The sequence below is a fragment of the Psittacula echo genome (genome assembly GCF_963264785.1).
Source record: "Psittacula echo genome assembly, chromosome: 2".
In the NCBI taxonomy this organism is placed as follows: domain Eukaryota; kingdom Metazoa; phylum Chordata; class Aves; order Psittaciformes; family Psittacidae; genus Psittacula; species Psittacula echo.
In genome coordinates, this window is record NC_137737.1 from 147,581,980 (window position 1) to 147,603,585 (window position 21,606).

Sequence of the window (21,606 nt, forward strand, 5' to 3'; positions counted from 1 at the left end):
TCATGACAGTCTTTTTGAAAGCATCATGCAAAACATCACACTTATTTAGCTCAAGGATGAATAATTTTATTCTAACTGGACCAAAACTTTAGTTTCAGAGGAAAGCTGAATGCTCTAAATATCTTTCATCTGCAGATATATTTAAAGTCATCTGGTTACAAAATCAGATATATTTTTTTAATCAGCTTTTGGTTTAACACTTTCTTCCTCATTAAAAGCAAGGTTATAGTTGGAGGCTATCAAATGAACTTTTTTAACATCTTTAAAGTGCTAGTAAAATATTTACCCTAAAATATTAGTTTCCATTTCTGAAGGAATGAATAAATAGACTCAGTTCAGGGAGTCAAGGTGGTCAGAGAGATTCTGGCTATGCACTACCCAAAAAGGTTATAAAAGCTCCTACAGCAGCAAACAGTGGAATTTATGACGAACATTAATCTGTACTCTTGAAGGGCACCATTTAACAGTCTTTATTCAGGTTTGGTTTTCCTACCTGAAGAGTGAGGAGAAAATCCTGTTTCAAGGTGGTCTGTCTACAAGGATGCTGGGGAGGGACTATTCATCAGGGACTGTAGTGACAGGACAAGGGGTAACGGGTTCAAACTTAAACAGGGGAAGTTTAGATTGGATATAAGGAAGAAATTCTTTACTGTGAGGGTGGTGAGGCACTGGAATGGGTTGCCCAGGGAGGTTGTGAATGCTCCATCCTTGGCGGTGTTCAAGGCCAGGTTGGATGAGGCCTTGGGTGACATGGTTTAGTGTGGGGTGTCCCTGCCCATGGCAGGGGGGTTGGAACTAGATGATCTCAAGGTCCTTTCCAACCCTAACTATTCTATGATTCTATGATTCTATGATCCTGAATAATGACCCAAATTAAGATGTGAGCAGTGCAGTGTAGACAGAGATACCTCCCAGTCCTAAATACTTACTGTAAGGTTGGCAACAATCACTTTAGGATCATCTGTTAAGAAAAAAAAAAAATCAAAAATATAAAAGATGAACAATTTGCAGAATAAAACACAAGGTAACAATACAGTTTTACAGAAGAATTATTCCTAAAAGTTGGCTAATTTTACTAAAAGTACAGGGGATACATCATGTGAAAAGCCACGGTAAAATATTCTGGATATGTCTTTAGACTATTAAAGGGACATGCAAGATGTAGAAGGTCTAAAACCAGCAACAGTCCACACTAACTCTGTTTTCTTCTAGGGGGCAGGGGTGTGTGAAAAGGTTGGGGTGGCATTTACCAGACCTGAGAGAAAAAATAGGTTAAGAGAAGGTCTTAGGAAATTAAAATCTCTTGCTTAATTACTACTGTTTTGGTTGCTTAAGGCATGATCTTGCTGAGCTTGAAATGAGCTCTACTGAATCTCAAAACATGAGCTACAGGCTTATTCATTGCAAAGGTGTGTCTGATGTATTGAGGCAGTATTATGGAATGGAAAAATTGACAAGGAATAAAAAAGTTCATAATTTGCCATTTCAGGGGACAAACCCAAGTTCTAAAACTAAGGAATATCTTTTTGTTTGTTTGCTTGCAGATATTCAAAGTAGGAAGCTGCAGAGGAAAAAAGAGGAAAATGGTATTACAGGAAAACCCGCAGTTTCTCAGCAATTTGGGAATTCAAGGGTTGAAAGATCTTAAAAAAACCCCATCAAACTAACATCAAAACCACACACAAAGGAAAAGGCACCCCAATGCTTGGAACTGAATACAAGATTTCAGTAGACTGCAAAGCACAAGAATTCAGTCTTTATGCTAGTCTAGTAAGTTTTATCGATATGCACACTATTTTCAACAGATCTTTTCACACTCCATATTCTTAGAGCATAAATACCCAGGTAAATTATAGTAAAATAAATGCATACATAAATCAGATGCTAAGAAAGTTTTAGCACATTCTTGTGATTTCTGCTACTATTCTGAAAACATTTACTCTTCAAAGATCTTTTTGTGAAATCTGGCCTCAACCAAAATATATCTGAAGTGTTATGGTGAGTCAGTTGCCTGACCTTCCCCTCTATCAAAAGTTGTCACCCTCGTAGCAAATGTTGCAAAAACCATAGGTGCTTATGGTTAGTTTATGAGTTTCACAGTTTGCATGGGAGCTTGTACTGTTGACAAAGCCAGGTTTGCCCTGGTATGCTGAACCAGAGCAGCCACAGTGCTGGCAAAAGCCCCATTCAGGTACTGCTGCCCTGTAGGTGATAGTCCTAAATAGAGCAGTAGTGATGTAGCTGGGCCTCTGATGCTTTAAATCACAGACTAAGCTTCACCAGAGGGCCTGCCTGAGCCCTGAGTGCTCTCATCAAAGATCAGCTAATCTCAAACACCAAGTCAGGATGAATTTCTAACAGTGCAGTACAAAAAAGCAGTAAGTTTTACTGTCAACATTGGCCCTGAATGCATGCTCTAAATCTCCCTTTTATCCTTCAACATCCCCAATCTGTTGCTGTTTAGCAACCCATGCTGTTCTCATCTGTGCCAAAAGTATGAAGAAGCTCCTAGATTCAAAATTAACAATTCATTTCTTTTCCACTAGCTCAGAAAAGGTACCAGATGCTTTTTCTATATATCAAATCAATGCAGGGCTGAGATACCCCAAATCATGCTTGTTGGCAGACAGAAGTGCATGCATAAAGTCACAGTGACATGTCAGATGATGTGTGAAACTCGCTTTGAGTACTCACTCCTTCTTGCTACAAAAAGGTGGGTTTTAACTCTGAATATTTCAGCCATCCTCTTGACACATTCGTGTCACCCTGGGGTCTGTGAACTACAGACTGGGAAGGGAGCAGGCAGCTGGTTTCCAGTGGGCTTCCCTCTGAATGTCCAGCCAACACGTACACATTTTGGACAATATAAGGAAGGGATGGAGTCTAGTTCTCAGGACATAAAGGGTACAAGTAACTTACATTTTATGTTATTGCTAGACCTGGGGCGAATTCGCCCTAAAGATCCAGGCAGCAAAATTATATCTTCCACATTAGTCAGATAGTTGCTTAAAAATTCAGTTCTTTCACATGTAGTGTCTTCCATCCCTGCAGAAAGAAATGAAAAATTAATCCAGCTTGAAAATAAATATGTTTTCTAAAACAGCACAAGAAGAGACCCCAAACAGCCCATGTATTCTTCCCTTTTGTTTGACTGATCTTGTTCCTTCCAGTGTTTTAATTCCAACATCAAACACTGGTAGGAGTCAAACTATGGGTGATTTTAGCACTTGCCTTCACAAGAGAAATACCAATCTCAGCACCACAGAAACAGTCACCACATATACCATGTGTGCACTGACATATCTCCAAACTAAGCTCATGGAAAAATGGAAGTCTGTTTCTAGTTTAGTGTACTACTTTGGAGACATTTGGGTTTTTTAAACAGAGGATTTTTAAGAGAAACTGCACACAAAAGGTATTGTCTGTTGGTGGTCTGTTTCAAGGCAGCCGCAGATAAACAATTCTCTTCTACAGCCGTTTGTGGCAGGGAGGAATGTATTCCCAGTCACAGGCGGTTGTCAGCGCAAAACTGCCCACCCTGGAAATCCTCCCTGACCCTTATGTTTTCTCCGCACAGCCAGAAAGGAGACATGCCATTTTATTGTCAATGTAGTAGTTCTTGTGAGACTTAAACAAAGATCTAAACAGAACAGGACCTTTGCTACCATCACTAAAATGTTATGCAGAAACAGGTTTATCTCAAACATGGTCACATTTTTCTTTAATAAAGCTTTCTTTTCTTCTTTGCTAATATTTACTATTCTGTCTATTGTAGTTTCTTCTGATGCCTGAAGGAATGAAACCTACTAAAGAATACCTCTGCTTTTGGGTGACTATCTAACCCTGACCCAATATATATTTTTATCATTTTCCTCCTTCCCCCATTATTTTGATGACATTTCCCATCCAAGCTGGACACAGTCCCTTACTGATATTCCAGTCTTTCTCCTAGTAGGACAACTTGACTCACCTGGCCATGGAAATATCTCACTCTAAAGCCCTACTTCTCTCCTCATGAAAACGAGAACAGGGACCTTAAAGATCATCGAGTTCCAATCCCCTACCATGCACAAGGGCACTTTCCACTAGACCAGGCTGCTCAAAGCCCCATTCAACCTGGCCTTGAACACTGCCAGGGATGGGTCATGCTGATTAGAATATTGTTTATTTTACCATGATCACCAACAAATATGACATTGACACATCGATGTAGTTTCAACTGTTTCAGTCCATCCATTAGTTGTCCTACTGTCTTGTCAATCTCTCTCAGAGGATTCACCATCATCTGTATAAACATGCAGAAAGGAAAAAACGTTAATGCTGTCATTGCAATGTTCCCATTCTACAAATGGAAGTCCTTAGGCAAAACTGATAGGAAAACCATCCAGGTCAAGAGGCAAAGCCTTGGCTGAGCTGTTACACTTAAAATTATAGTCCCATTTCCTTCTCTATATCCACACTGATTTCATCATGAGAAAGTCCTGCTGAAATGCTGACACAAGACAGGAAAAGATCTTTATGATTGATCCTAGTCCTCCCATGGACACATGTACATTTGGTAAGACAAAGTATAGATATCAGAAAAACATGTTACTTTGGGGCATGGTTTGTTTCTTGTAGATAAATAGTGGGACTTTTAAAGGCTATTTTATGCGAATAGTTTAGTCAAAACTTGAAGATGAAGTCATATGCCAAGTCACTTAATGAAATTCACTTCAAATAACAATCTGGTACTAGGATGACAATATGCAAGTCACTTGAGCAGCACATGGGGCTCAGAGGGAGCGTTCTTCAGCTTCAAAGCCAAGAGTTTTCAACATCTCAAATGGCAGTTTTGGCAAAATTGTCAACAGGCCCCAGAAGACATGGACGCAGTACTGCAATTTCTTCATTTAAGTTTCCTTTTCATCAAGAAACAAAACAGAAAACACCAGGACATGTTCATAGGATTTTGTTTTCAGCTATATGAAAATGAAAGACTTTTTACCAGATGACACAGAGAAGGGAAACATTTTAAAGTAAGACTTTAAGCAGAGGATTCAGATTTTGTTTTGGTTTTGAGAAGAAAACATTTCTTGTCATTATATGTCAACTTCCTCTTTGCTTCTCTATTTGATTTGGCTGGTCCAAGTCTCCACAACAAAACATCCTCCCATTGACAAACAGAATGCTAACAAATTTTGAATCAGAAAAACCCAGACCTTGGCAGAATTTTCTGAGAAGAAAAAATAAACATCATGTTAGTTTGACCCAGAAAGAGACGGTTCAGAAATTCTCCTTCTGCCTGAGTCATTAAGGGATGGATGTTAAACGAGTCTGATAGGTTATGAGACAGGATATGTCATCTCCCATGTGGCACTATAAATACAGAGAGAAGAGGCTCATGAGAGATGGATTCACAGTGGGGAACAAGAAGAACAGTTTCTGCAACATATGGAAGTGGTTCAGGCAAAGAGTAAGATTTTGAAATACTTTAGTTCAGGAAAGCCTAAGTAGTCAGTTCAGTTAAAACTTTGAAACTTTTCAAGTTTATAAAAAAAAGAAATTGTCTGTTTCAGTATTCTTCCACTCTCAAATGAATTTCTTCAACAAATGGGAATTCCATTTTTATGAAGCTGTATTTATATAACATCAATCATATAAGGAAATACAACTTTTACTCAGAATCCAAAGCTTATTCAAGGAAACTGGAAATCCAGATGGATTTCCCATTAATGTTTACATTTGTCAGCAGGCTTGAGGCTTCTTTTAAAAAGTAATCAGAATAAAAAAATAGAGCAACAATACCTCCAGAGATTTCAAGGATTTCAAGTGAAGGTGATTTTGTTTAGATACCCTCTCCACCAAATTAATCTGTAAACCTGCAGACATATTTCTAAGTAAGAAGGTCAATATAAATGAAAAATCTTGGGTTTAAAAGAAACAAAAAACTCACACAGAAAACCACAAAAAAAAAAAAAACCTTCAAATTTGCCGCCTTCACTACTTGACTGTGTTCAAAGAAGCCCTTAGAAAGGCCTCACTTATATTTCTTCATTTCATTGCATTCTGTCTCTCTTCAATTTTAAATTCAGCTATCTTTTATTATTCTACACAGTGCTCAAGTTTTTCCCTAAATAGTCTTTGCAGCCTGAGGCTGGCTGTAGGTGACATCTTCAGGCAAGAACTTTTGTGTGCACATGTTGATCTTACAGTTCATGTTCTTTCCCAGATGCAACCTCCAAAGGGTTATTGGGAAACAAGTAAAACTCTTGCATATACCTTTCTTCACCTAGTATGTTGATATCAAGTCTTTGGAAGCCTGTACAGAAACATTTTCTCCTTCAGGATTTATGGATCTCTAAGATGGTGCTACAATAAAGAGTTTCACTACTGTAACGGCTCCGGGTATGGGGTCTGAGATACACACCATTGGATTCTCTTCTGAGTTTTTCCTTAGAAGAAGCTTGATTAGAAGGATGAAAGAATTTATAACTTTATCATTTTTTATTTTGCTTTTTTAATTAGTAGGATCCAGCCTGTACTATATTCCATTGCTCTCAAACAGCACCAAAAGATTAACTTGCAGATACAATGGAAACTATTGTGAAATATTAGGATTTTTTTTTTCTGGAATAATAATGATAAATTTTCGTATTTTAGAACAGGAAGAGTTCTTTAGGGCTACGTTTGGGTGACCTTTTCATCCAGAGGAAGAAAGAAATTAAAATAAGAATGTTATATATGCTCACATCAGCAGAATTGTTATAAGCTACACTTCATGACAGAAGGGTATAACTTGGAATGGCAAATTGATCAGTAATAGCAATATCAACCACAGTAGTTCTCAGTTCTCCTCTCAAGTAAATCTGTGCCACAAGTTCTCTGGAAAATACTTGTTTTCTTATACCTGATAACATTTTGCATGTCACTGTCTGTCATGACTTTACACTTAAAGAATCAGTCTCAAAATAATTGGTTGAAGTTGAATCATGCAACAAGTCAAGAAAACACCCTCACAAAAACAGCTACTGAGAAAAGTGTTTATAGCCTCTTGTAGGAGAGGGTGGAGCGCCAAGGCTTTTTTTTAAAGCCTAAAGGAGAAATATTAGGTTGCTTATTTGAAGAGTTTTTTAATTATTTATCTCAATTTTTGAAATAAAAATAATACTGAAGTTGTCTATAACCCTTCCGAGTGTGTTAGCACCAGCTGGAGAAAGATGATACGCTAAGGAATACCCTTTTCCTTCACTTGCACATTTTCGTAGTAAGCACTTCTATTGCAAATGCAGAGTTCAGAAATCATGCAATCCAGAATCTCCTCCCAAGTCACAAACTGGCTTTAAAATACATGTTCTCTAAACAACTTTTTGAAGTTTTTTTCCCCTTAAGATTTTATGAATCACATTTTCAGGACTTGTCCACAACCACAATGACTACACATGGAAGCTCAAACAATCACCAGGTTGCCATGAGCTGGGAGTTAAGGAGGCTACCATATATTACACAATTTGTAATAGCTCAGAAGGGTTAGCAGCATTGGTAGCATCTTCCCAGGGATTTGTTTGACATTGCCTTCAGCTGATGGCTGGATTCAAAACTATAAAGAGATTACAAAGAAGACTTGCCCTAGTACAGAGTCTGGAACAAGAAAAACATGGCTCCCAGAAGACTTGGTCTGGTTTGGCCGCTTTCTTTGGGTCCTTCAGTACATTTATAGAGGTTGTGTCTGCAAAATCCCAACCTGAAGCATGGAGTGAACTCTCAAGTTGAAAAAAAAATAAAGCTATCATAGTGCCTAAAAAGTGGCACTTCCATCATAACAGTTTGGAACATATGTAAACTTACTTTCTTCCGACGAGCTTCCGCAGCATATTGATCCACGCTATGTACTTTTCCTCTTCCTTTCTTTGGAGCTGCAACTGGTCTTTCCTGTCTCCTCTTAGGAGGAAGCTTTCTCTTAGGTCTCTTAGGCGCAGTAAGAGGGGAGCCATAACTACTCTCCTGTACTGGCGGGGAGAGATGTCTGGACTCAGAAAAAAGCCTGTCTCAGCTCACATCAGATAGTAAAGCTACCTGTGACAGATAATCCTGAAGCATAAATGCTGTGGCGGTTTTTGGACAATTTAGGATCTATCTTTTCTTAAGGAAGAATCCACCAAATTGTACTGAAAGCAGAACAGCAGTTACAAGAGCGGGCAGCATACAAGCAAATTAAATTGGTGTTTCAGAAGACAGGTGGGGCTTCTGGTTTTGAAAATATATAGTTATATGGGGGGAGGTATTTATCAAATGTTAACTTATTAATATTAGCAAAATCTAAGTAAACTTAATTTCAATTTAAGTAAAATTAATTACATACAATTTAGCAAGTCTGGGGTAGAGTGCTAGTGGAAACACAACATTTCACTTGGATGATAGTTCAGGTACAAATACTAGAGCCTGTCCAGTTCAAATGGCTTCCTGAAAGGTTTTCTGCACCCACTTTTTTTGACTGAATCAGTGACATCAGGTACCCTAACCAGTAGGATTAACAGGTGCCACTATTGTGTGCCAGCCGTGTACCCCACTGAAATCACCAGAACCCTGCTAGCCACTATTCAGGGACTGCAGGTCTGCAGGACAAAACTACAATGGCGAGACTCAGCATGGAGCTGTGCTGTTACCTGCCTTATTATCAGCTTTATGGGCAATTTTAGAATTTAATTTCCTAACACTTTTGGTGTTGCATTTTACTGGGTAATGTTACTGTTCGTAAATGCACAAATACCTGGGATAGACTTGTAGAAGGGGAAAGAATGAAGACATGACTGGAAAAAACTACTATCCCATTAATCAGCTTGCACATAATTTTAAACTGCCGGCTGGGCTTAAACCACAACAAACTGTACCACTCTCACTGACTTTAACACAACTTGCAGGCTCTTGGCATTGCTCAGGATTGCGTGTGAAGTGCTGATAGATGATACCTACAGGGAGGCAGTAACTGCAATATGCTGCATATAACAGAGCACGCTGAATGGGCTTGAGAAAAGTCGGAGATTTATGATGCTATTTAACTTCTATGTACTTAGGCAGCTTCTCACAGTTGTTCAGTTACAGAGCTATGTAAACAGGGAAGGGAAGGAAGGGGATGTTACCATCTGCCATGCTGTTTCATTGCTTCCAAGGCAAGCAGCTGGAAAGGAGATTCTAGTCCAGTCTCATTCGTCTCTCTCCAGAAAGGCATTTTAATAAAGCAGCACCAGAGTTTTCTGTTTTTAAAACGCTTCAAGCTTTGTGCAGTCCTGATGAGAGGAGCAGCAGGGAAAGGAAGGATTCTTGGTTTACTGTCTCTGAACCAGCTCAGACAGAGCTCCACAATGCCAGAAACACGCGAGCGCAGGAGACCCAGATCTGAACACTGAAATTGGCTGTCTCAAGACAGCATGTTAGAGGAGCAGCAGGAACGGCTTAGCAGTGCCAGATTTCGATGTGTTTTAGAGCTCTTATGGTAGTATATTTCTAGAATATTTTATTTTCAAAAAAATGTTAGCTAGGAGGAAAAAAAAAAAAAAGCCAAGTTCTTATTAACCAGCCAAATCTTAGTCTTGCTTCAGAAGAGTCAGAACAGAGTTACGGAGGAGGGAAACAAATCCCTCCTCACTTACAGAAGGGAACTGTAACATCACAAGGGTAACTAGCCAGCCAAAGCTTTGCTTCTTGACCCGGACGGAACAACCTACCAGAATTCAACTGCAGAAGCACAGAGGGAAAGAAAAACAAAATGCAGAAGTAAATCAAGAGCAAGCATATATTTGATAACTCCCATAACTACTCCTGGAAACATAATGGAACTCACTGAAATACTTCCTGTGATGTTTATTCATGTCCCCCCAAAAAAAACCCCAAATCCTAGACAGCCAACTCATTTACACTGAAATTCATAACGCTAGAGGACATGCAGTGTTACACTACTGGACACTGGCCATAATTTGTATTCCCTTTTCATCAACACTGGCAATTCACCCATAAAATTTAAATGCATCTAAGTCCCTTTATTTCTAGCTTTTAGGACACTCTGCTGTTGTGCGTGTCCTGTGAAGCTCTACGTGCCATCTCATGAAGTCTGGAAGACGAAGATTGTCAGTAATGGGTGACATTAGATAATATGTTTTAAATGCATTTAGAACATTATTTGGTATAATAAACTCTAGCAAACATTCACTTTAATGCTCAGGTTTCCAAAGTGTAAAAATATCCCTTAAGCTACTAAAAGCAGCAAGAAAACTCAACATAAAATCTTCACTCTTCAAAAGAAGAAGTAAGAAGCCTATCTTAACCACAACGCAGAATTGTGAAGAGTTTGTTTTCAAACATTATTGTTTGGCTGGTCTGCCTTTGCCTGGGGAAAATGAAGTGGTCAGTAAGTATTACTCCAACTGTGTAACTGCTGCCAGCTCTATACAAGAAAAGAATGATTTCATGGAGAGGTCGTGCTGTTGGTATCAAGGAAGCAGCTGAATGGGATCCCTTTGAGGACTTTCTTTCCAGCTGATTTATCTAAATTCATAGCTCCTAAAAATTATATTGAAAATTGTGTCAAGAAAAACAATATAAAATATCTGTCCTGAAACCAGGCCCCCAGCACATCTCAGCATCTGTGTACTTACACAGCTGTATTCATTTATTTAAATTTCCATTCACAAAGTCATATCCACTGTCTGAACTGCAAACCCATACATGCTCATCTGCTAACTTGTCTGTTCTCAATTTGCTAACAATCAGTTTCATGCTCATGTTTAACACAAATGGCATAAATCTGTCTATTTGTAAAATTTTCATAAGCTATTAATTCATGCTTATTAAGAGCCTAAGCTTTGCCTTGCAAGTAAAGGCAGCCTTCAGATAACCATCCAGAAGAGCCACCAAACATTAAAATCCTTTGGGGTATTTTTTCTTTTATAGTGACTTTTTCTATGAAGATACAATTAGACTTCACTTTTAGACACTTATAATTAACCTGAAACTAGGTTACCACATTGGATGCTAAACTGATTAAAGACAACAATTTAAAAAACAAATTCAGGGTCATCATGTTCATATTCTCCTCAAAGTCCATGGAAAGAGTGCCAAAACTCTATTCAGAAGGAAGTGACTGTCTACAGATAAATAAAATTAGAGTTGTCAGTCATAAGTCACACATAATATTTGTAACACTTCAATGAGAGGAACTATAAAGCATCACTGAGCAATAAATCCTTGACTCAGAGAGCTCTCATTACCAATACCTCACTTAACCAAATCAGATATCTCTCCTGGTTTAAGCAAAATAACAACATGAAGACATATCAATGCCTGTCAATTTAGCAAGAGTGTTGGCAGATTTTAACTGCCACTTATCCAGAGAAGGGACTACTTTCTATCCAGTGAGGTGTTTCAGTGCTGGTTTGGAATAATTCCTCACACTCACTGCTCTGGGACCATGGCTCAAAGTTCTCCAACAGGGATGCTACCCACAGCAAGTTCATAACCACTGTAAATTTATTTAAATAGCCCAATTAACTCTGGCATATTAAAAAATACTATTCCTGCTTCTTCTCCAGTAGAGAACAGCTCTCAGATGTATACCAAATAAGTAAGAAACTACTGCTGTGTACCTGACTGCTCAGGGAGATTTGTATTACCTTCCAAAGGGTAGGTATCTGACACACTCCTCTGTTTTTCACAATTTGCAAACATCTGTTTACCCTTTAAAAAGCATGTATAAAACCTCCTAAAGTCTTGTGATGGCAATCTGCAGGCCTACATTTGCACCGGAACTTTGCAGAGGACCTTTGCCAGATGTCAGAGATCGTCGGAGATGCCAGCTCCCAGCCACACAAAGTAGCAGGATATTCAGGTGCAGAATTTACTTTCCCTCCCCGCAAAACCCAAACAAGTGCATGATCTTGTCACTTGGACAGTGTTGGCAAGGAAGCAGTACTCATCAGTCCCAGCCAGCTACCCAAAGTTCAAATAAGGGGTTAAACTACTGTAGTGTTTTGCACATCATTTCTCATTAAAATACCTTACAGTGCTTCAAAACTTTCTCCAAACTCAACAGTATCGTCCTGAGGGAACAGTACTGGCAAAGCTTTCTGAACCCCTGTAGGGCCTATATGAAACTGGAAATAGCAGCTTTTTACAGTTCATGACAGACTGGAATTATTACTTTGGCTATTGCAGGCTGTCAGGTTCAAAGAAAGCTTTTTCTCCTCTGCATTTTCCTTAATAATTTCTGCATTATATTTTTATTACTTTTAAGAAGGATAAATTCTTAGGGGAAAGTTAAATTATGCTGTTGTGCCTAAATATACTCCTGTCTTTACCAAGTAAATCTTTCCATTTGCATTATCATATCACACAGAGCAACAGCCTTCTGAAAGGCATGGGCAGTTCCTTCTCTCAGTAGGGAATCTCACATGATAAATCCTTTAGACAATAACTTTGCTGTCTGGCAGAGGGGAAGCATATTGCAGAAATGGGTGAAAAAAGGCTGCTAGAAATGCTACTCCTGAGCAGTGGCAATTATTGGAGGAAAAAAAGTAAGTGTATTTCAGACACATGGTTTATCTGCAGAAGAAAATCTGTACTAACCTCCGAGTTGAAAGGACCATATCTATGGCCAGCAGCATCTGGTTGCTCAGAGTAGAAAGCATAAACATAAGGCCTGAGAGAAAGAATGAAAGGTCTTGTTCAGGATAGCTTTCCTTCAACAACAAAACCACAGATCCATTAGGTCAAGTCAACCTTCCAATGAGAGTTGGCTTTAAGGAAAAAGAACTGTTTCTCAATCATAAAATCATAGAATCATTTAGCAGTCATATGTTCCCATGGTACAATTAAGCAATTAGCTGTTCTACAGTTTTATTAAATCCAAGAACACATGCAGGGAGGCACATGGGGTACCATCTGAGGACACACGCTCTTTTTAAGTCTTGTAGGAGAGATCACAACAGCAGCTTGCCTGAGCTTTGCAGCCAGCAGCATGTGGGAACTTGCATACTAAAAAATACTCATAATTAAAATCTTAACATTTTCCCACTGCTCAGGGTCCAGTCCTGCAACTGCCATTGCCTGTAAGGTTGTTAAACCATATTAGACTCAGTAGGATAAGAACAATCCAAGTTAATCCATGTAACTACATGTTTCTTGATAAGAAATAAATTCAAATCATGCTACACATTTATTGACAAGAATCAAAATGCTGATGGTTAAAAGCTGAGATTAAAATAAAAGATTAAAACTAAACACAAATCCCAAACAAATCCTTAAATCAGGGATATCATTTAACAGACAAAAATTATTTTTAGAACTAAATTTCCCCTTGCTCTTCCAGCTACTTTTAAGAAGAAGACAAGCTAGCAGTTATCCAACAGCAGATGCCAATAAGTGAATTACCTTTCATTGTCTGGAAGGGTTAGCCACTGCAGTATTGTTAATATTCTGCGCTCATGGGGGATGACACTGGATCACAAAATACAAAAATATACCTTGTTATCATAGAATACAAAAACTATCAACACAGTCTTGCTATGAACTGATTCTAACATGATTAAAAACAATTATAACAACATTATTTGCTTTTAGTATGCTGCATCTTGTTTCTTGCTTGATCCTGATTCTTATTTTGCAAACAGACTTACCTCAGATCTCCTGGATGTCCACATACTCCAAAAGAAAGGTGATCAAAAGGTTGTAACTGGAGTCAGAACTCAAGACAGTAAATCTAACTGTTCTAAATAGAAATTAGTAACATTCTGGTAGCTTTAACCCAGATGGACCTTTTTTATGTTCAATGGTGCTACCATTGGATAGCTGGCATGAGTAGAAACCATTAATTTGCTCACATCAGTACAGGTTTAAACTATCATCCTGCTCTGGCAGTCTTGAAGGCTGTTCCCATAGACTTAATGGTAACCAAACTGAAGGCTAGTCTGGTGTAAATGAAAACAGAGCCATCTGACACACCAGGCCATCAGCATGGTGACTTGCACAACTTTGACAGCTTCTCACTCTGCAGAACAGACTCATCCTATTTTGCTGTTTGTGTCCTGAGACTTCTCACTTGGCTGCAGAGGCCAAGTTTATGCTATGCGAAGGACTAACCTTATAAACAGCTGTTAAAGTTAAATAGCTCATCCTAGGAAAGCTCTGCTGGTCAGTGACCATGCAGCTATTTTAATACAATAGCCTAGCCAGTCCAGATTCCATCAGATTAATTACAGAATCCCAGGACAGGAATCAAATACAACTGTCTTGGATTCACTATGTTGAATTGAATTCAGCACTCTTTGGAAACATCTGACAGAGAAATAAAAATGCCAACAGCCATTTTAAAATGAGTTCATTTTTAATGCCATGTAGAACAACAGTGGTCCTCAGTCTCTAACTACAGAGAAAACTTTTGGTTGTAAAACAACTGTAAAAATGAGAATTTGTGCTAAAATTTGCAAACAAGGCAATATCATAAAGCAGAAAAATCCTCTTGGGTATTGCTCAGCTTTAAAATTTGTATTAATTGTGTACTAAGAAAAAAGCCATTGTTTCAATTAAGTAATTTGGGATGAAGATGGTTTTAACGCTTCTCTTTTCCAAAAAAAGTTTGCCTGAAAACTCTCCAAAAATCATTCTGTGTCCCAAATTAAAAAATAAAGTTTTAAGACATATACATATATCTATCTCATTCGTACCTTAAGTGGCTGTCTTGCTCTCTTATTTTTGCCATTCACATGACATATCCTTGGTTGCCTTCCGTAATATTTTGTATCCCCAAGCATTCATTGGCCAGGGTGTTTATGGTGACTTTGTAGTTCTAGAGCTTAGAAATCACATAAATTTCTGTTTTGTAGAGCACCAGACTGGGGCTCTAACAGATAACCCTCCTGCAAGCTTAAACCTATCATTAGGTTCATACACAATATATTTTATTTTATTCCTTCCATATGCCAAATGATATTTAGAGTAGCAAAGAATAATATTCCTAATGGAATCACAAAAAAATAGGCAAACCCCTTTAGTACTTCAGCCTTGACAGTCTGCCCATTTTCATTGCTCCTGCAATCCTGCCATCAAAATGAAATAGAGAGATTGACCCACACAAATTTCTCAGAACTCAGAAATTATCAAAATTTATTAATTTTTTGGTTAGGAAGGTATGTTTGGTTAGAAAGATATGTTAGCTGAGACAAGGGAAAATAATTTGGAACCATTAAACAAAAGAATAGACAGCAAAAGTCCTCAAGGCTGTCTTTTAGGAAAGGGAAATTGGATATCTTACTCAAAGGTCAGACTGGATTGTAAACTGAATGAGTCAGGCTTTGAGTCAATTAGGCTGTTGATGTCAGATAGCATAAGAGGACAATAAAAGCCTTCCACAAACACTCAAAGGACTAGGAAACATTACTAGCAATACTAAGGATGTGAAATAACACACCATGTAATGAAAGTAATTTGTTACATATTCACACATCTTTTCTTCAAACAACTGCTAAAAATCAGTGTATGAACTTCAAGCAGCAAACTGTAGCATCAGAAACGTTGCTCAAATGAAACAAGGGAGGCTTACAGGTATGGTCTCCAAACTGCCAAATGCTCAGGTTAAGAAAAATGACTTAATAAACTCTTGCATCAAATTAATTCTGAATTATTAGCTGCAAATCTCCAGAAAACAGGGTGCACTTACACAGACCAGAAGAACGTGCCAGCTTTCACCCCTTGCTTGGCTGCAGTAATCCAAATCTAATGAGGAAAATATAAGAGGATTAGAATGTGTTCAGATCTTTAATTACCCTCTGAAATCAAAAGGAAATGCTTTCAACACACATTCTTCTACCCTGAGCCTAGAAGTGAAAATTGCAGTTTTCAGCCTGTGTCCCCAGTTCAAACACGTGGAGTGACAAACCTATGCAAATTCTGTATTGGTGGATCAGCCACCGTGCTGTTGACTTTCACCCCTAAAACTCTGTGTTCCTTTTAATACAAAGTATTAAGATCCATGGCCAGGAATTTCTCCAGTATTCCACTGAATTTTCAAAAATACGTCATTACTCCCCTGAGCTTTTTAATGTTCAGGTGTTGGAGGATACTCTGCAGGAAGGAACACGGCTTAACACTAAGCAGTGCTTGCATAAATGTGCCTCTTTCCTGATATTCTACCAACAGCAGCCATCAACAGAAAATGGATTAAAAACAGAACACAAAAAAAAGGGAACAGATGAGAGAGCAAGGCTATGAAGAAAGCAATGAGGGACACCTTCCTCCATAGATGTTTAATTTTGAGCTCACCCCAAGTGCTTGATGGAAATGATGGAAACAATCTCCATTAATTTTTCAAATCCTTTTTTCAGTCCTTCAAATCCCATGTATTTTTCTGCCTACAAATCAGTTTGGAGCAGAAAGTTCCACAATGTAGTCACACACTACATCAGTGTATTTTTGGTTTTGTTTGGTTTCAACATGCCAGTATCTCTGGGATTAGGGTACTGTTCTCATACTTTGAAAACAGGTTATTAATCCTTCCTTTTCCCACTTCTGTACCACAATCATGATACTCTCCTCTATTTATTACTTTTCAAGCATGAGTAACCTTAGTTTGTTTGATCTTTCTATAATAAAAGCTGTACCATATCACTTGTTATCCTCATTACCCTTTTCTTTTTCTCTGTCCTTCACCCACTTTCTCTTTTCTATTCTTTGAATATCTATACAAGGCAGGAGAATGAGAACGACCAAACATCAGAAAGATTCACCATTAAGTAAAGCAAACAATATGAGTTTATAACCCTACAGAACTAAATTTCTCTTGCAAGGAACTATCCAAATTATCTCAAAACTCATCTCAAAAGTGGTAATAGCTTAAAAGCCAGCATCATATGTACAACTAGATTATTTCTTCCCACTATTTATGCATACTTATCCATTTCATGAGCAGTTAAACCAAAATGTAGTTCCCTTACTTCATAACTGCAAAATCTTTGGTTTACTTTATATCAACTTTCTGAAAATAGATTCCTCTACCTTGCTCAAAAAGACACTTATAAACTGTCATCTGGGCATGGACTGCTCAAACGTCATGCCTGAATTATTCATGCATCAGTCTTAATTGAAATAAATTTGGCACAGTCTAATGAAAGATCATTTGCACACTGAAGCTATAGTTAACTGCAATTAAAATTGGATATTATGTTATTTATGGGAAAATTGGTTATCTTTGCATTTCCAGTGCCCTGGTCACACCCTTTAACTGATCTCTCATCTTCTACTCTTCCAAATCTTACTGGACTCAATCCAGTTAAATTAAAATCACAGCTATAAAAGATCTTTTGTTTTCATTGTATTCTAAGTTTTTAGCAATGTATCCCTTTTTTCAGGGGAAAATACATCCATGTTAGCTCTATAGAAATGTTGGTTTACCAAATGCAGCAGGAGCAAAATTGGCCACAGATATGCAGTCCATCCTTCTGTTTTCAGGTGCTTCTCCTCAAGAGTTTGATTTCAAGGTTGGTTCATATTAATCTATGCTCAACCTGCCACCAAATGGGGAGTCCCCCAGGTACCACCCTCAGCCTTTTCAGCCTCAGCCTTCCACCAACTCTGGGGTTTGCATGGTGACAATGACCACAAGATGATGTGGCTGCAAAGTATCTACTGTAAAAAAATTTTAAGATAGCTTTGCATTTATACTGGATTTTGCTTTTGAATTGTTGAATAACAGGGATATTGTCTTCAAGTGATCACAGAATATTAGTCCTTATGGGATAGGGCAGAAGTAAGCAGGTGAACAGGAGAGATGAGGAAGTGCGCCTACAATCCACTTATCATGTCACTGAGCCTGTACAATGCAGTCAGAGGTGTGACTGCAATTCAAGGATGCATCCACAAGCTCACTTGTGCCATATAAATCAGCACAGGTTATATGCCTTCAGCCTGCACCCTGTGTCTAACTAGGGCAGGAGCTACTCCATATTCCTTAGTAGTTCATGGACTTTCCAGGTGAAAAAAGGCCCATTTTCCTTTGCATTGCTGATTTATTCCTACAGTAGAACCCCACCATGGCAGAGAAAAGAGGTCAAATACAAATTCAGCATGAGGGAGTGTCAGCTCCACTGCTGTTATGCTCTTTGGTCTTGCAGTACTTGGAAAACCATTGTTCCTACAGAGCTGCAGCAGATTTCTTTTTCTTTGAAAGTGTCTGTGTTCCTGCAAAGTTTAAATAATTTTGCAGATATCTTTGGGAAGGTACCAACAAACTGAGTCCAGGGAATTCAGCATTTGGATTTTACCATCTGTTAACTCTAGTTTGACTTTCTATTGCTTTGGCCTGCACAGGTCCAAGTGGTCCGGGCTACCTCTTTGGCCAAATTACACCAGCCAAGTTCCACCCTCAGCAGCTGAAGCTGCCCTGTGCTGCTCCTCACTGTTAGCACTGCTGAAATTACATGTGACTCTGTCTATTTTAGGCAACAACTTTAAACACGTACCAAAAGACACCCTCCCTCTGGCCAAGCAAGTAAAACACCAGTCACCTTGACAGATGAATAATGAGGCCCTACCTACATTGCCAAGGTGTACCCAGCAGGCATGCAAGAAGGTTTTAGGTGGGCTTTATTCCTTTTGAGCATAGAGCGTGCTTTATGAATGTCACGTGGAAACAGCATTGAACACTTTTCTGAAGCAGGAGCAATGCAAGTAAATGGAGACCATTCCTAATTGTGCAAGTTTAAGTAAGCAGTAAGGACAGTCCAAAGGCATCCAGGGATGGCTTCAGACAGGAAAAACTGCACCCTCCCTGCTCCCAAGTATTTCACCTCAGGAATGCAGGCATTTACATTGGCATTAGCTATTTGGATAGGCACGCATGTTTGTTGCACTTGAAAAAAACTCAACAGCAAAGACAATGATCTGTTGAAGTCAAAGACCAGCAAATCAAAAGGCCACTATCTGACCATAACATCTGAGAAGTGAGTCTGAATGACTCCATCCTGACTTTGCCAGGCAGAGCCTGATTCAGCTCAAGGTTATAACAAAATACTACTGGACCTCCCTCCTCCTTTCTTTTAAAGGGGAGAAGCCTTTGGTTTATTTGAAATTAAAATAAGAAAATTCAACAGTATTCAACATCTGACCTAAAGCTCCTACTTACAGCAATACATTTGTAGAGATGTCTTTGAGCAGGCAGAGTAGCAGCAGTTTTGTAGATGGAAGAATTTCTATCAGCATTGAACAAGCTTTAAATCAAATTTTCAGTGTGTTTTATAATTGTGACAGATCCTAATGGTAGCAATCTCCCAGAAGTGTCCTTGATCAGCCACACCCTTTACTGGCTAGGTAAAACCAGACAACAGACTGCAGCAGCTCATAGGAGCACGTAAGTTTCTTTATTACCCTCAGCTATAGGATAGTAAATCCACCAGAAAAGCCTGGCAAACTGCTACTGCAGCCTAATCACCAGTGAACATCTCTCACTGTCTTTAAATTAAATTCATTATCTTTCAGGTCAAGTTCTGCCTCTCGCAGGCTAACTATGCTGTTAGTCAGTGTAGGATAGACAAAGAAGTTATTCAATGCTCACTCAACCCTGCCCATCCAAACCGATTGAAATTAAGACGGGAATAGGAGTTCTTGTTCCATTTCCTCTCTGTTGGTTAGTCAGTCTTAAAGTTGATTAATTCTAGATGTTCCAGTACTCAGCATGTAACTGCAATGCATTACATACGCTATGTGGCTGGTCACATCAGTTCAGGTCACTTATAAAGTTTGCTGTCTTAGGTGTTGCGAGGTCAGTACCATTTGTGAGCTTATGTAATTTATTTGTTGTATGTAAATACGTTGGCTTTAACTGTTGATATGTTAGAATTTTAGAGTCAGCTATTTAACTATGTCAGATGTGCACCCCTAGTTTGCATATGAGACAAATCTTATTGTATTACAAACTATATAAAGGCCATATTTCTGAATTAATTTGCTTGAGCAGAGAGGAAGGGAATAAATATTTAAAGATTAAAGAGTAACCATTCTGTCTTCATACCATGCCATAGGCATTAGAGAATATCTAACTTTCATAATACAGATAGATCTGTTAAATTATGGAACCACAGATTCAAACCTAGGACACTGGCAAATGTCACAAGAAATAATATACTTGCTTTTCTAGATGTTTATGAAACATCCCATACATTGAACTAGTCATTTTTATATCCTATGTGTTAATGACTACAGTTTTTCTCTCTCCTTTGTGGATAAAAAGGCTAAGCAATAGTTTAAGAAGCAACACCATATGGAACATGGAAGTCCCATATTTTCTCTTCTTTTGACTGCTAGACACATTTGCACAGATATTACATACAAAATCATCTGAGATAGCTGATGAATTGTCTTTGAAAACCTGCATAGGAAGTAGGGCACCTCCCTATTTTTAATTCTCCATGAATAAATAAGAGCCCATAACTTTGCAAAGGCTGCCCAGTATTTGTTGCATTATGAAAGCTGGCAGCAGCACATCTCAGGTCAAGGCTGATGGGAGGGACAGCTCTGAAGTCTGGCCCTTGGGCCAAGTTACACAAACCTGCTGGCCAACCAGGGAAGGAGGCTCATGTCAGAAGCAGGGGAAACATGTACAAGAGTTAGCAATCCATGAACGGGAAATCCTTTCCACATCCAGGCAAAAATGGTAAAGGGGAAATCACAGCATTTCCCAGGAGAAAAAACATCTACAGGACTGGTGCAAGTATGCAGAATTAATACCAGGGTGGTGCCACCACTGTTCCACTCCTGCACCGTTTGCAATTTGTCTTCCCAACAAGGTAAAACATGGAGTAGCACCTTCAATACTCTCTACTCTTTAACAAGACACAAATGATTGTTGAAACTAAATGGAATTAGAACTAGATGAAATTAGAATTGGAACTAGAACTTCCAACCCTGACCATTCTATGATTCAAAAATAATTAGACAGACTCAGAGAGCCCTGTTGCTTATTTATGGATAAAGCTGTATAAAAAGAAATGCTTCTAAAAAGACAATTATAGACATGCCTCTTTTTATGTCTCCACCAAAGTGATTGCAAAATGTGTTCCAGACAAAAAGGCAGATGACAGCTTTCTGCAAAGCTGAGCCCAAAATCTGGTCTCCTCAGATGCAACTATCCTGCCAATGCTCAGGCTGAATAAGGAAGAAAATGAAAATAAGAAGTTCTTTCTGTAATCTTTAGATAGTTAAAAACCAACAAAATTCTAACCAACAAGAGAGAAAAATGGTTTTATCCCAACAACTGATACAGAATACGAAATTTAGATAAAATCAGGAATACTCAGTTAAGCTGTGTAACAATGATGAAGGTTGTATTCTATTTAAAAGGTTCATAGTGAAAATAAACTCAAGGTCCAAGCTGGATTACTTTCTGAATGAAGGTCTGTCCCCATTAACCACAGACCAGCAGTTCTACAATTCTGTGATCTTCTGACCTTGGGGAGGCCAATGGGTTTCTAAGGATTATGAAAGATCACTAAAGAAAAGCAATATATTGTCTATAGTATAAGCTTAAGCTTGCAACATCAAACCAAGATACGGAAAAGTACTGCTTAATAGAAGCCAAAGGCAGCTAAG

General features: G+C 38.5%; 1 protein-coding gene across 1 annotated transcript in view; it reads right to left on the reverse strand.

Moving 5' to 3' along the window:
• ENPP2 (ectonucleotide pyrophosphatase/phosphodiesterase 2) overlaps window positions 1–21,606 on the reverse strand; it is a gene marked incomplete at both ends in the record, with an annotated part of 54,910 nt that overhangs the window by 14,892 nt on the left and 18,412 nt on the right. Inside the window, 6 exons of the mRNA XM_080610506.1 lie at window positions 930–961; window positions 2,920–3,045; window positions 4,174–4,285; window positions 12,598–12,670; window positions 13,402–13,467; window positions 15,686–15,741. Coding sequence (XP_080466632.1) covers window positions 930–961; window positions 2,920–3,045; window positions 4,174–4,285; window positions 12,598–12,670; window positions 13,402–13,467; window positions 15,686–15,741 — 465 coding nt within the window. The remainder of the gene's footprint in view (window positions 1–929; window positions 962–2,919; window positions 3,046–4,173; window positions 4,286–12,597; window positions 12,671–13,401; window positions 13,468–15,685; window positions 15,742–21,606) is intronic.